At 32.6% G+C, this 16520-nt stretch overlaps 2 protein-coding genes across 9 annotated transcripts in view; one reads left to right on the forward strand and one right to left on the reverse strand.

Annotated features, from left to right (window-relative positions):
- LOC139486049 (oncostatin-M-specific receptor subunit beta-like) overlaps positions 1-2091 on the reverse strand; it is a 93152-nt gene extending 91061 nt beyond the window's left edge. The window contains exon 1 of the mRNA XM_071270795.1: positions 1999-2091. The gene's annotated coding sequence lies outside the window, so the exon portion shown is untranslated. The remainder of the gene's footprint in view (positions 1-1998) is intronic.
- Positions 2018-15337, forward strand: LOC139486122 (uncharacterized). 8 transcript variants are annotated; one of them, XM_071270880.1, is made up of 7 exons: positions 2051-2126; positions 6443-6508; positions 6709-6729; positions 8487-8653; positions 12314-12566; positions 13838-13908; positions 14853-15337. In XM_071270880.1, the coding sequence occupies exons 2-7, from the start codon at positions 6457-6459 to the stop codon at positions 15102-15104; spliced, it is 816 nt and encodes a 271-aa protein (XP_071126981.1). In that variant the 5' UTR covers positions 2051-2126; positions 6443-6456; the 3' UTR covers positions 15105-15337. The 8 variants fall into 8 exon arrangements, with proteins under 8 accessions (XP_071126998.1, XP_071126981.1, XP_071126989.1 ...); XM_071270871.1 differs by lacking the exon at positions 2051-2126 and adding an exon at positions 2135-2231; XM_071270837.1 differs by lacking the exon at positions 2051-2126 and adding an exon at positions 2274-2455.
- Positions 15338-16520: the final 1183 nt, after the last annotated feature.

Below are 16520 nucleotides of genomic sequence, written 5' to 3' on the forward strand. Positions count from 1 at the left end.
CATCAATTAAAATTTTTGCCTATTTTTGGGCTCTTATAATCGTGAAATGAATCACAGTTCCAAAAAATTAAACTTTGTTTCATACTTTCAATAAAGATGGAATGGACCAATCTGAATAAATTTAACTTAAAAAAAACTATAGGTAGGTGATAATATAAGAAAGTTTTATCATATTTTGATGCTTTTCAGTGTCAAATTTACCATGCTGTCAATTTTGTAAATTTGTGATTTTTCTCAGTTTAAAGACCAACATGCATATCATTTTAACTTTTTCGTTATAAATGATAGAAAAAATACATATCTAAGAAAGGAGTAGGTTCAGTAAGACCCCTTTTTGGCCCCAAAATATAGCAGTTTTACAAAATTGTTAAAATGTAAACATTTAGTTGTTTATTGGACAGTAGAATGCTTCTGCTACGTAAATATGGGATGTTTTTGACAATACAATGCACATATATCCTGTACTAGCACCATTAAGTCATGCTAAATTACTGAAATCCTCATAATTTTAGCACTTAAGTCAAATTTTAGACGGTTTTCGTGTAGAACGAAAGTGGCCACATTCGTGTTCATCCTTAATATTGAAATGTAAGTTGTACTTTATGATAATACATAACATATATAAAGGTTGAGGATGAACATGGATGCAGCCACTTTCATTTTTACCAAAAACCATCTGAAAAGTGACATTTTTCGGCATATTAGGTAGATTTTTCATATTTGAGCTTGACTCGGATCGTTTTTAATGACTAAATATGATAAAATCTTTCACATAAACTAATTAATTCAAATAAAATAGACACTTAAGTGTTTAAACAGTGGTCAAATCTTTCATCAGATAAACCTGAAATTTGAGGCCAAAATCGGTCCTTACCGGACCTACTCCTTTGAAAAGACCAAAATGATATGGGATGTACATAATTTTGTAAAATCAATTTTGTACCCTCACCCATTTTCTCAAAATTTGGCTAAAAAGACGACTTGATTGGTTGTAAAATTTGAAAACTGAAAAACTATTCATTGTAAATACACAATTTTTTCACAGAGTTATGTTTGATTATAATACTTTTAAAATTCATTGATATTTTCAGTGGCGGATCAAGGGGAGGGTGCCAGGGGTTGGAACCCCCCCTTTTTTTTTGGACGATCAATGCATTTGAATGGGGACATATACATGTAGTTGGAACCCCCCCCCCCCCCCTTTGTCCTGGGTTGGGACCCCCCCCCTTTTTAAAATGGCTGGATCCGCCCCTGATTTTCCACTTGTCATGCTTGCATATCACATGTTTTGGAAACCAGAACGAGATTTCGAGACTGAAACGTTCGATCTTCCCATGTTCCCTCAAAATAGTATAGCACGTACACTATAGTCAATTCATGTTTTCCAAGATTTTTTTTTTAGATAAAAGAGGGGTGTAAAGGGGGGTATTTGCATGGAAGATCGCGAAATAACATTGCCATTTCACGATGAATGAACAACAATTACAAATGTCCTGCAAGTTGATCTTTTTACCAAATTTCACGAAACACGGTGAATAACAAACCTTTTTCACGGCTGCACGTGAAATAATAATGGCTAAATATGTTGCACGAAAAATAACCCTTTACCACCCTCATAAAAAATCCAAAATTTTATAGCCACATATTATCAAGGATTTGTATATTATAAACTATACAAATCCTTGATATTATAAATAAAATTTGGGAGATTTATTTATATTTGAAAAATTCTAAATGTTCAGTTTTTACAAATATATGAAAGGAGACCATATGGCCATTATAAACCAAAAAATTAAGATAATTTTTTTTATTAGATTCTGCAGCTAAAACAAACTTGTTTACACTTTCAAAAAAATATGGCGGGTAATGTGCACACGTTAGAACTATAAATTGACATGTGCGTGTACGTTTGTCATTTTTGGGATGGTTTGCAGAGAAAACAGTTAGAAATAAACATCATGTCAGTCTCTGATCATATCTGTGATACGTGTCATAGACAGGATTGGTTTTTTTCTATAAGACATACTGTCATTCACACTAGATTGCAAAATACAGCTCAGTTGATTGGTATTACCACGCAAATTCTAAATCAGTGGACAACGGGAGATAACTCCGATTGAACACAGGTAACAAAAGGGAATTACCCTAAAAATTCTTGTGACAGTTTGTTTCTAAATTTAGCTCAAAATAAATAAATAAACACCTATTTTTGTGGAAGTTTGCACATGTCGGTGAGTATTACCAATGATTAATTTCTAAAAATATCACTCTTAGTTACACAATGACTTCAAAAGGTTACATAGGCACGCTTCCTGTACATGAAACTGAAAGAAAATCTATGTTAAGAATTATAATATTTAAGGATCTGCTTAATATTATGTTGATTCATAACAAAAGTATTGTGGATACTCAAAGAGCTCTAATTCTTCCTGTTAAAGGATCATGCCAACTAAATGTGAGTTATTATGGTGCTGGAAATCATCTATGCGATTTTCATAGCCCTGGAAATGCTTTAGACCTTTGTGTATTATTCATTGTCCATGTCGACATTAACAGATATATCAATAAAGATTTATTTATTTATATTCTTGTTTGATATTCATTTATTTTGTCCTCTCAGACATTTTCTCAGGTTGACAAATGTCTACAAGACTACCTTAGTCAGATGTAGTATTTGATATTTAAATTAGGGGGGGGGGGGGGTAGGAGGGGTCCTGACCGTGAAATCCCGGATTAAAAACAGGAAATCCAGAGGTCCCAAATATAAATAATTTAAATCCCACATCCAGAAATTAAAAAAAACAATTCCCGGATCCCTAAAGAGTCCATCCAGAAAGTCGGAGCTTAAAAAAAACTGATCCTGGAGTACTGATAAAGGTCCCATCCCCCTCAATTATATCTTCTTTTCAATGAAACCAGTCCATTTATTGAACATACATGTATGTGTGTTCATTTCAATTTTTGTTTTGGTTGATGTACATGTATGATACATCATTAATATGATATAGACTTCTTGTACTTGGTCTATTACTATTATTAATTTATTACCAAAGTTATTGCCCATCGATCATTACAAACGTATTACAAAAACCTACAATCAGCTATATTTTTTAGTTTCATTTAAGTCTACAATTTTACTATGTCATTATGTCAGAGCCCCTAGCTATTTATTTTAATCTTAAGGTTAAAATTTCTGTTATGTTTCTTATTCTGATAATTTCCTGGAAAACCAAAATATATTTTTTTTAAAAACCAGTGCAATGGGCCAATCTTTTACCAGGAACTTATTTGTTCTAATGATCATTGTTTGTCCCTGATATAAAAAAAATACTAGGAAGTTAAATGTGAAACTTGGATGCATATTCCTTCAAAAATTGAATTTATTTTAATATATGTACATTTATGTACATTTTGTTTACATGTACCTTTGTTATTTGAATTGATACAGTGAAAATTACAACAAAATATGTATCATCAATGTGGTGTAACCTAATGACATGTATGGTAAGAATCGTGCACTTAAACTATTTAATTAGTTGGTCATTTTCTGTGTAATGTTTTGATTTAGTTGTTTGTCTTTTTGCTATTTCTGGCCATTGGTGTTGTTATATTGTCTTTTTTTTCTTTCTTGTGATTCTTATAGATTGCAATGTTGGTTGAATCTCTTTATTTTACTTACAGTCATACAGTGTTGTAGTGATTTTTGTTTTAAGTTTTTTTGCCCCATTTATGAGCATTATGTTTTTTCAGCCTGTGTGCATGTTCGTTTTGGTTCCGTATGTCCCTCTTCAGGTTAAATTGTTTTGTTAAAGTTCTAGTCAAGGTAAGTTTTTGATGAAGTTCACTCAGAAGTCCAATCAACATGAAATTTATTACACATGTTCCCTATAATATAATCTTTTTAATTGTAAAGCCAAATTAGAGTTTTGACACCAATTTCACTGTCCACAGATCATAGAAGATTATAGTGTACTATGGACACTTTCTTGTTAATCATGTTTAAGAAGGTGTATAATTTCACTATGCACATAATTTCATACAGTTACCTTTAGGTTGTTATCTCATTGATGTATGCCCAATCTTCTTTTATTCATACAATTACATTTATGTGTTTGTTTGTTGTCTCATTGGTGTATGCCCAAACTTCTTTTATTCATACAAATACATCTATGTGTTGGTTTGTTACATTTTGTATCTCATTGATGTATGCCCAATCTTCTTTTATTCATACAATTACATTTATGTGTTGGTTTGTTGTCTCATTGGTGTATGCCCAAACTTCTTTTATTCATACAAATACATTTATGTGTTGGTTTGTTACATTTTGTATCTCTTTGATGTATGCCTAATCTTCTTTTATTCATACAATTTACATTTATGTGTTGGTTTGTTGTCTCATTGGTGTATGCCCAAACTTCTTTTATTCATACAAATACATTTATGTGTTGGTTTGTTACATTTTGTATCTCTTTGATGTATGCCCAATCTTCTTTTATTCATACAATTACATTTATGTGTTTGTTTGTTGTCTCATTGGTGTATGCCCAAACTTCTTTTATTCATACAAATACATTTATGTGTTGGTTTGTTACATTTTGTATCTCTTTGATGTATGCCCAATCTTCTTTTATTCATACAATTACATTTATGTGTTGGTTTGTTGTCTCATTGGTGTATGCCCAAACTTCTTTTATTCATACAAATACATTTATGTGTTGGTTTGTTATCTCTTGGACGTATGCCCAATCTTCTTTTATTCATACAATTACATTTATGTGTTGGTTTGTTGTATCATTGGTGTATGCCCAAACTTCTTTTATTCATACAAATACATTTATGTGTTGGTTTGTTACATTTTGTATCTCTTTGATGTATGCCTAATCTTCTTTTATTCATACAATTACATTTATGTGTTGGTTTGTTGTCTCATTTGTGTATGCCCAAACTTCTTTTATTCATACAAATACATTTATGTGTTGGTTTGTTACATTTTGTATCTCTTTGATGTATGCCCAATCTTCTTTTATTCATACAATTACATTCATGTGTTGGGTTGTTATCTCATTGGTGTATGCCCAAACTTCTTTTATTCCTACAATAACATTTATGTGTTGGGTTGTTATCTCTTTGATGTATGCCCAAACTTATTTTATTCATACAATTACCTGTATGTGTTGGGTTGTTATCTCTTTGATGTATGCCCAAACTTCTTTTATTCATACAATTACCTTTATGTGTTGATTTATTATCTCTTTGATGTATGCCCAATCTTCTTTTATTCATACAATTACTTGTATGTGTTGGGTTATTATCTCTTTGATGTATGCCCAAACTTCTTATATTCATACAATTACATGTATGTGTTGGGTTGTTATCTCTTTGATGTATGCCCAAACTTCTTTTATTCATACAATTACCTGTTTGTGTTGGGTTGTTATCTCTTTGATGTATGCCCAAACTTCTTTTATTCATACAATTACCTGTTTGTGTTGGGTTGTTATCTCTTTGATGTATGCCCAAACTTCTTTTATTCATACAATTACCTGTATGTGTTGGGTTGGTATCTCTTTGATGTATGCCCAAACTTCTTATATTCATACAATTACCTTTATGTGTTGGGTTGTTATCTCTTTGATGTATGCCCAAACTTCTTTTATTCATACAATTACCTTTATGTGTTGATTTGTTATCTCTTTGATGTATGCCCAATCTTCTTTTATTCATACAATTACTTGTATGTGTTGGGTTGTTATCTCTTTGATGTATGCCCAAACTTCTTTTATTCATACAATTACCTGTATGTGTTGGGTTGTTATCTCTTTGATGTATGCCCAATCTTCTTTTATTCATACAGTTACCTGTATGTGTTGGGTTGTTATCTCTTTGATGTATACCCAAACTTCTTTTATTCATACAATAACCTGTATGTGTTGGGTTGTTATCTCTTTGATGTATGCCCAATCTTCTTTTATTCATACAATTACTTGTATGTGTTGGGTTGTTATCTCTTTGATGTATGCCCAAACTTCTTTTATTCATACAATTACATGTATGTGTTGGGTTGTTATCTCTTTGATGTATGCCCAAACTTCTTTTATTCATACAATTACCTGTATGTGTTGGGTTGTTATCTCTTTGATGTATGCCCAAACTTCTTATATTCATACAATTACCTGTATGTGTTGGGTTGTTATCTCTTTGATGTATGCCCAAACTTCTTTTATTCATACAATTACCGTTATGTGTTGGTTTGTTATCTCTTTGATGTATGCCCAAACTTCTTTTATTCATACAATTACATGCATGTATTTGTTGGGTTGTTATCTCATTAATGTATGCCCAATCGATGGATGTTTTTGGTATAAAAATATGCGAAAATCTAAAGTAGATGACATTCTATGATTACTACTTATTTAAAACATTTTTTTATTCTTAAATGTAGGTCTAAGACTGAATATGGTTCGTTATCGAATGGCAGAAGGAGGACCTCCACTCAACTCACTACCAGGTATTGTACTATGACTTAGCTGTAATTTTTGTTGAAATAATAAGTATATACCAAAAGAGAAAACTTCATTGCTGTTTACCTGTAGGATGTATGATGAAGAAATTTGTCATTCTGTTTTCAACCCTTTTGTTCATATACAACATGTAACTACTCGTGTGGTATTCACATATTTTGACATTCTTCGACTTTCAAATTTTTAGGTTTGAGGGATCCTGATGAAGGTAACTCCAGCAAGAGTGTTTTGGATTTCACTAATCCAGCAAGAGCACTTTGGGTTTCACTGATCCAACAAGAGCACTTTGGGTTTCACTTATCCAACAAGAGCACTTTGGGTTTCACTTATCCAACAAGAGCACTTTGTGTTTCACTTATCCAACAAGAGCACTTTGGGTTTCACTTATCCAACAAGAGCACTTTGGGTTTCACTGATCCAGCAAGAGCACTTTGGTTTCACTTATCCAACAAGAGCACTTTGGGTTTCACTGATCCAGCAAGAGCACTTTGGGTTTCACTTATCCAACAAGAGCACTTTGGGTTTCACTTATCCAACAAGAGCACTTTGGGTTTCACTTATCCAACAAGAGCACTTTGGGTTTCACTTATCCAACAAGAGCACTTTGGGTTTCACTGATCCAGCAAGAGCACTTTGGGTTTCACTGATCCAGCAAGAGCACTTTGGGTTTCACTGATCCAGCAAGAGCACTTTGGGTTGCACTAAATCTATGAATTGTAATATTCATTTATTAAAACTGGCCTGGGTTGATAGGGTATCAACTGATTTGGTACTCACAGGCATGATTTATAAAACCTTTTCTTAAATTTAAAAATTAAGAATTTAATTAGAAACTGTCCTTGCAACTCTGTAAGGCACAGTTGGCCCTAGATTTTTTTAAGCCCATGCCATAATTGGAAAGTGCATTGAGTTTTACTCTTGTCCATGTGTCTGACCGTACATCCCAAAATTGATTTCGGTTCTCTAAAATTAGTTTGCATTTACTTAATCTTAAGAAACTTATACACAAAGCTTAATATCCACAAAACACAGATTTTTCTTAAATTTTAGTGGCTTACCTTATACTGTTACAGAGTTATGCTCCTTTACAAATGGAAAGTTTCCATTCTCTAACTTGAGTTTGCCTCAACCTAACATTATGAATCTAATACACAATATGCTAATATTACCACAATACACAGATCAAGTTTGAATTTTGGTGGTGTCAATTTTACGTTCTAGAGTTACAAATTTGGGTAGTATCACTTTTACTGTTCTTAAGTTATGTTCCTTTATAACTTTGTATATAAGTGGCCATGGGGACATCTTCTGCAGGCGCGGATCTAGGGGGGGGGGGGCACTGGGGGTTGGAACCCCCCCTTTTTTTTTTTACGATCAATGCATTTGAATGGGGACATGTAGTTGGACACCCCCCCTATGTCCTGGGTTAAAAATGGCTGGATATACCCATGGACACATTCCCCATATATTTGTTTGTGCGTGTTACTTGGAATGGACATATTCTTAACTTATAATATTGTGTGGTAAAGGACACTACTTTAGTCTAATCCATTGGAGGTGTGTCTTCATTTGAAGATTCTAAATACAAATACAGATCTATATAGATACAGATCCCTTTTGGTCATACAGCTTTTCAGTAGAAAACAGTAGATGACCGCCAATATGTCAGTGAGAAAATCCTGCATCCAGAGGGGTGCTAAGGCTGTCCCCTAAATAAATATGTGTACTAGTTCAGCAATAATGGATGTCATACTAAACTCTAAAACATATCAATGAACTTAAATTAAAAATCTTATAAGACTTACAAAGGCCAGAGGCTTAGGACAGGTGCGAAAATCTTCAATTAATAAACCTGTTAAATATACATAAAATTTTGTGAATACACATTTATATACCAGTAACATAAACTAGTTTAGATTATACATATGATTATAACTTGAACAGTTGTAATACTTTTCATTTCAGATACATCCCCTAAAGAAAGAAATTTTTATGGAGCTGAAATATGGGAAAATCTTCGTTCAAAACAGACAATGCTGTCATACTGGCGCCGAGGCTTGACAGAAGTTTTAAAAGACCATGAATTTGATGAAGCTGAAGGAAAGAAAGTTATAAATTTTCTATTGTCTATTGTAAGTGTTCAAATATATGATATATATTATAACAGAGGCGGATTTAGGAGGGGGCCAGAGCCCCCCCTTTTTGGGAAAAAATTTGGTTGCTTATATAGGGAATCACTGAAGCATGACTGGAGCGGACCCCTCTTAGGCAGTCAGTGGGCCTTATGAAAATTTCTGGATCCGCCAGTGTATAATTCTATGAAGGAAACAGTCTGGTGAGGACTACTTTTGGAATCAAATTTGAAGTACATCAGATGTTTTGCTTTGGCCAATTTTATGCCCCATTTAATGGCATTATGTTTTCTGGTCTGTGCGTCCGTTCATTCCTCCATTCGTCTGTCCTGCCTTAGGTTAAAGTTTGGTTGTAAAAGTTTTTGGTCGAGGTAGTTTTTGATGAAGTTGAAGTCCAATCAACTTGAAACTTAGTACACATGTTCCCTATGAAATGATCTTTCTAATTTTAATGCCAAATTAGAGATTTTCCCAAATTTTCACAGTCCACTGAACATAGAAAATGATAGTGCCGATGGGGCATCCATGTACTGGGGACATATTCTTGTTTAAACCCTTTTAAAAGTGTCTTCAGTCGATTCACTTGTTTATGTCACAGATTTGAACTGATTTGGTCATTAAAGATCCTCAAATTCAAGCTTAAAGTCATATGACACCTCAAATTAAAAAAAAATATGCATGTTTTTTATAACTTAATAGATAGTTTACATTATACAAATTTTTTTGATTGAGTTAAGTCTGCCAATTGATATTTTATCGTATGTTTTTCTTTGTTGTGATGTTATGCTATTGTTTCAGAAAAAGGGAGAAGGTTTGGATCCATTAAAACGTTTAATCCCGCTGCAAATGTTTGCACCTGTCCTAAGTCAGGAATCTGATGTACAGTAGTTGTCGTTTGTTTATGTAATATATACGTGTTTCTCGTTTCTCGTTTTGTTAATATAGATTAGACCGTTGGTTTTCCCGTTTGAATGGTTTTACACTAGTAATTTTGGGGCCCTTTATAGCTTGTTGTTCGGTGTGAGCTAAGGCTCCGTGTTGAAGGCCGTACTTTAACCTATAATGGTTTACTTTTTAAATTGTTATTTGTATGGAGAGTTGTCTCATTGGCACTCACACCACATCTTCCTATATCTATATACTTTTTTTCTGAGGAAAATTCTTTAATTTGTCCATATTTAGAAGAAGTTTACTTATTTTTAATTGCTTGCTTCCAGGAAGCAATTCGCCGACAAATTATCTGTATGCATAGTGACCTGAGTGTGACCCTCCTCGTAAAAATCCGGTGATCGCAATACGCAGCCTGTACGAACTGTGACGCCCGTATATGACACGGAAACCAGGCGTAAAAATCATACTTTATCCTGGCGGCATTGCAGTGTTTACTGAATGCATGTCCAGGCGTCAACCAGGCGTAAACCAGGCGTAAATTAGGCGTAACTAAGGCGTAAACCAGGCGTAAAATTAGGCGTAATATTTAAATGAGTACGCCTGGTTCACAAAAAAATAGGCGTAATATGCAAATGAGTACGCCTGGTCAATAAATAAACCAGGCGTAATATCCTTACATAATACTACACTTATTTTAGTTCAGTGTATTAACCCTAAGCTGTGTACTTTTGTGTATTGATACAAACTTCTGTACTGTTGCTTTTATTTCTTATTGTTTGACAAAAAACTTGAAATATTAACCATTGAAGAAGCTAATATAGAAATAAATACATTTTATGCAGACAATGGCTCAAATAAGTTTAAGTTTAAATCAGAATTATAACAACTATTTTTTCTTGAAATAGCATTTTAACTAAGTTGTTTTTGAAAATTATTGTCTTTTGAACTAATTTATAAATGATAATACTGCAATTTAACTTTAAGTAAAAGATTTTAATGTTATTTATCCAAGGATAAAGGTTTTGGGATTTCAAAAATTCTGATAGAACATAATACTTTTAAATAACTTAGTTATACTCACATTATTATTATTTACCATGCATAACTACTTTCCTTTTATTTCACAATTTTCATTTATTTATTGAGATTCAGTATTTCCAATTTCAGATTCTTCCAAAAAGCACAAAACAAGCAAATTATCCCTGAATATATGAAGCTGCCATGTGTCCAACCTTTACACACTAAAACCAAAGAGCCAAATTTTGAAAAAAAAATCCCATGATCCTTTAAACAAAGCATTATGGGTATTTCTATTTACGCCATACCAACAGTTTTACGCCCGTAAGAAAATTTACGTCTTGCCTATTTCAATTTACGCCCGTAAGAAAACTTACGCCTTGCTTATTTCAATTTACGCCAGGTTAACTGCTTTTTTCTACGCCCGTAAGGACTACAAATTTACGTTTCCTGCTCCCTTACGCTTGGATCTAGACACGTAACTACCACTTACGCCTGGTTTACGCCTTATTTCCAGGCGTAATACGCCTTATAATTTCGTACGGGATGGATCTGTCATTTAAATAAACAATTATCTGATTATACATGTTAAACACGTGCTCAATACCCATGCTTTTTGTTATTTGTTTACTATAAGGTGACAATCAGTCAACTTCGGCTTCAAAACACAGCATTTAATGAGCAGCCATATTTGTTAAATCACAACAGACAGAGAGAAAAAAAATTGACGATTATACGATATATTTGCATAAAAAATGATAAAAGTGTGCACAGAGAACTAAGTTTATGATATATACATGCATTGGTTCAAAAATTGGATAAACAATATTTTTCACCACTCACTCATTTCTTATGACTTTAATTATGAAAAAATCTATTTATAAAATATGCTATAAAATGTCAGATGGGCCACATCTGCATTCAATCTCAACCTTTATATATTTAAATGATAAGACTGAACACAAGTGAGTCCACTTCCACTTCAGACAAAAACTGTCTAGAAATTAGCACAAATGCAAAAATTGTGAAGATTTAGTCATTTCGCAAGTGTTTGCTTTTTGTGTGTTTTTTGCTGTTTATGCTCTGATTATGTTTCATGAATGTGTAATAGGTTTTACAAGTAGTGAATTTTGATTACTCAAATTACATAAATCCATAGTTAGTAATACTCGTCATAATTTGAGCAATTACTAGATGTGCTATAAATTGTACAGTCAACTTTTTGAAAATTTTTAAGTCACAATGAAGTTACAATGTAGTCACAATGTAGTCACCAGTGTAGTCTTGTCGGTGTCATCCAAGGAGTGCTTCCAAAGCCAACCAGGCTCAGCTACTCAGGAGAAACACGTACTCACAAGACAGCTCAACACAACTGTAACTGTTTCAATCCAGACAACATTAACTTGCAATATTTCAAACATTTTGGACTTTAACTTTAACTGTGAATAGTTTAGTGAAATTAGTGACTTTATTATTTGGAACATTTGGACTTAATTTATTTGTAAATTGTTTTGGCATCTGACATTATCATCATTTAGATCTGTTATTATATGAAACTGTTACAACTTGCTGCTTGCTTTATAGTTTTGCCTGCCATTGCTTAAGTCTTGCAAAAGACTGACCCCTGTACCTAGGGCTGTGCATGTTCGATAGTCCCCCTTAAACTTGATGTGCATTGGCCCTTGGTGACAAATGCATAGATACCCCTTATCATTTCTGATCTATCATAAAAGTTGTTTTTATCTTTTATAGTTTCGTTTTGCCATATTGGCTGCTAAGGAACAAGGTCCTGGAGGAACAGTTAAGATACTTTACAACTTAGTCCCTAATCACTTGAACCTGGTTAGCTGGCGAAGGATATTAGTTGGAATGAATTTAGTGTTAGAAGAACCTGATACAAATAATGACATTAGACTTATAGGAGTCACTTTATCTAAAAAACATAAAAGAGAAATAATTCTACAAACATTAGACGAATTTTCCAGATTATTAGTTTTGCTGAAAGGTGAGATATATGATAAATATACCGGAGTTTCAAATACATATACAATATTAGGTCAATACAAGGAAATTATAAAAATTTGTGTGAGGCTGAGAAACTGGGGACGGGAGAGGTTCTATCGATAGTTTATATTTTCATGACATTGACCCGATGATTGATCTAATATTGTTTCCATAATGCAACTTAAATTAACACATTGATAGCTTTTTAAATCGTAACACAAATGTCAAACTTATTTTCATCCCTTAATGGACCCCTGATTGTAGAGAAAGTGTTCCATGACGAAATTGACATTATACAAAATATAGCTATATGTTACTATATTTAGGAAATAAACACAACTAGTTGCATAAATACTTTTGTAATAATATATGTTTGCAATTTCCTATTATGTGATTTTTTTTTAACCAAATACTGTGACCAGAAAGTAATCTTGCATATAAGGAAAAGTGTTAAAACAAAAATTGATCAACACATTTGAACCAATTTGAAATGTCATACCTTGAACCACATTGCCTAAGCTTTGGAAAATTACTATCATACTGAGTCAACACAAATATATGATTTACAATATAAAATCAGACACAAGAAGTCAGTCATTTAGTAAAAAACTCACCAAAGTTAACAGACTTGAAATTTTGTATGCCAACTCTAGTTTTATTTAGTGCCTGATTATAATAAAAACATTTTGAAGGTTGAATCAATATGGAAGTTGAAGGGCATTCAAATGCCAAAATTTAAAAACAAATGTTATGAATCTTTTTATAAATTGAATTGTATTGTTTTTTCATCAACATATGCTTATATGGATGAGATGTGGCTTTTTATCAAAACTATGTGAAACAGTGTTTTATAAATTATAGACGCATTTCTGTCATGATGCATGGTTGTGGTTACTTTATTGTCCATTTTGTAGTGAATTCCTAAATACTTTAATTTAAACTTTTCTATTCTAGTTTATAAATACATAAAATAGTATATTTAAGGAATGAATGTAATATTTCTTCTGTCTATGAAGAAATAACATAAAAAATGTAGTGCACACTTAATAACCCGTGTAGAGGGTTATTATTAAGTAAGCACCACATTTTTTATGTTATTTTGAATAGACAGAAAAAATATTACAGTAATTTCTTATAATTCAATTCTAAATTCCGACGTTAATCATGAAGAATGTTGATAACATTCTAGTCACTTGACAGAATTATGTCTATGAGATGATAAACAGAAACAACGTCAGCCTAATCAGAAGAAAATAATCTTCTTATTTTCAGATTGCAATTGGCAAGTATTGCAGACGATTCTTGATATGGACCAAGGTTATCCCATGGCTCTACTTGAAATAGTAAGTTAGCACTTTTCTTTAACATATATGAATCTGTCATGAAAGATATATAAATGCATATTTCATTAAAAATGAAGGAAAATAAATATGTCTGTTGGGATACTTATTTAAAGCTTCTAATTCTTAATATATGCAGCATCCCAATACACTTTAAAGATATGTGCCCCAATACCTTTAAGACAATTATCATTAGAATCAGAAAATATACACTTTATGGATAAACTCATCAAATATACTAGAATTGAACTTTTGAAAGCAAGACACTTGTTTCATCTAAAAAAGACTCATAAGAGATGCTCAAATAAAATAAAGTTAAAAAGGCCAAACAAAATTTCCTTAGTTTATATGAACACTTTGATTTTTGCTTTGTACAACAATTTTACAATAACTTAGATTAGGATATCTTCCATCATTTTTTTTCTGGAAAATAACAGCATTTCATAGGTGGTGAAAATACATGGTTTATCTCTATTTTTCAAACTAAACTTATGAAAAATTAGCATGATTCAAACTATTCTAAGGGGACATTTAAAGCTCATCAATTAAAAACAAAACTGACCACACAAAGACTAAGAAAAAAGTAAAATCACAAAAATACTGAACTCTGAGGAAAATTCAGAAAGGAAAGTGCCTTATCAAATTGCAAAATCAAAAGCTCAAACACATCAAACAAAGATATAACAACTGGCATATTCCTAACATGGTACAGGCATTTTCTTATGTAGATAATGGAGGATTAAACCTGGGGTTATAGCTAGCTAAACCCCTCACTTGACATAAGACAACTAAGTCCACAAAACACTACAATATGTAACACAAACAAAACTAAAAATGGGGGTGTAAAAGATGAAGACAGTTCAGATATTTTTGTTTATACATGTATTGCTCTTTATAAAAGAAGCATGAAGCTTAATAGTATTTCTATGTTTTTTCTTTCTTTGTAGTTGGATTATTGCAAGGACCATGATATTGCACCTGTATCAAAACAGAAGAACTTAAAGATTTTGTATGAAATAGACCTTTTTGCAATGCGTCAGTTAGGATTTTATCGTGCAAATCCAACAGAACCAGTGTCATGGGAACGGCCCGCAAGTAATGCTCATTTGACGTTCATTTCTATATTATATGCATTGTATGGATCTTTATTAAGAGACCTTCCACGTCCTAACAACTTTCATAGCTTACCTTTTTTTTGATGTTGTGTTCTTTGACTGTTATGATGGATGACTGATGAAATCTGATGTACCATGTATAAAAAATGAATATCAGAAAAATTGCCATTTATTTCCATGTATAAACGTTGTTATATCATTTATATGTTGTTATCTTAAAAAGTTGTATGTTGTATGATATATGTATGTTACTTTCATGTCAATATTGAAGGTACTTTAATATACTGAATAAAAGATTTCATACCTAGACAAGAAAATCTAATGAACAGTCTGGTGTTTTCCTCTTATAAGTGAAATGTTTCCCTCATTTTTATACGACCGCAAAAAAAATTTTGCATCGTATAATGCTAATATGTTGTCGACGTTGTTGTCTGCGTCGTCAGTGTTGTCCGAAGACACATTTAGTTCCGGACAATAACTTTAGTTTTAGTGAATGGATCTTTATAAAATTTAACAGAAGGTTCATTACTACTAAAAGAAGGTTGGGATTGAGTTTGGGCGTTATGGTCCCAATAGTTTGGGAATTAGGGGCCAAAAAGGGGGCCCAAAATAAGCATTTTTGTAGTTTTCAAACAATAATTTGTGTTTAAGTGTATAAATCTCTCTGAAATTATACCCCAAGTTTCCATAACATAAAGGGATAGTTTGTATTGATTTTGGGGGTTGTGGTCCCAAAAGTTTAGGAACTAGTGGCCAAAAAGGGGGCCTAAAATAAGCATTTTTGTAGTTTTCAAACAATAAATGAATCTCTCTGAAATTATACCACAAATTTCCATACCATGAAGGGATAGTTAGTACTGGGGGGGGGGAGGGGTTATGGCTCAATTTTTTTTGAAATTAGGGGCAAAAAAATGGGGATGGACAATTTTAGACAATTTAAAAGCAGTGTAAGGGAGATAATTCAAATACATTTTACATACAATGCTGGGTATGTTTGCATTCACCTCCCTTACACTACTTGTAAATAATGTAGATAAAAATGTCAGGTTTTGGACTAATTGCAAAAAAAGGGTAGTTTTCCCCAAATTTTTGAAACTTCAAATTTTTAAAAAGTTTGAAGAAGATATCTTTAATTGCCCAATATTGGTCAATAGATTTGTAAGATCTTGACATTTGTTTTGTGTGATAAACCTATGTTATGCCAAAAATTTGATCAAAATCCAAATTCAGAGCTGTATCAAGCTTGAATGTTTTGTCCATACTTGCCGACTTGTTCAGAGTTCGACCTCTGCGGTCGTATGAAGCTGCTCCCGGCGGATCACCTGGCTAGTTTGTAACCAGGATTTTGTTTTCTCTCACTCGATTATTGAATTTTGAACACCGGTATACTACTGATAGATATAGGAAGATGTGGTGTGAGTGCCAATGAGACAACTCTCCATCCAAATAACAATTTATAAAAGTAAACCATTATAGGTCAAAGTACGGCCTTCAACAAGG

Source organism: Mytilus edulis, chromosome 1, assembly GCF_963676685.1.
Source record: "Mytilus edulis chromosome 1, xbMytEdul2.2, whole genome shotgun sequence".
In the NCBI taxonomy this organism is placed as follows: Eukaryota; Metazoa; Mollusca; class Bivalvia; order Mytilida; family Mytilidae; genus Mytilus; species Mytilus edulis.

Bases quoted from the DNA above. Each gene is read 5' to 3' on its own strand.
- LOC139486122 (XM_071270837.1), top strand. The intron at 6,730-8,486 runs GTAACTCCAGCA...TTTTCATTTCAG, and splicing joins TTTGAGGGATCCTGATGAAG to ATACATCCCCTAAAGAAAGA. The intron at 8,654-12,313 runs GTAAGTGTTCAA...TATCTTTTATAG, and splicing joins TAAATTTTCTATTGTCTATT to TTTCGTTTTGCCATATTGGC.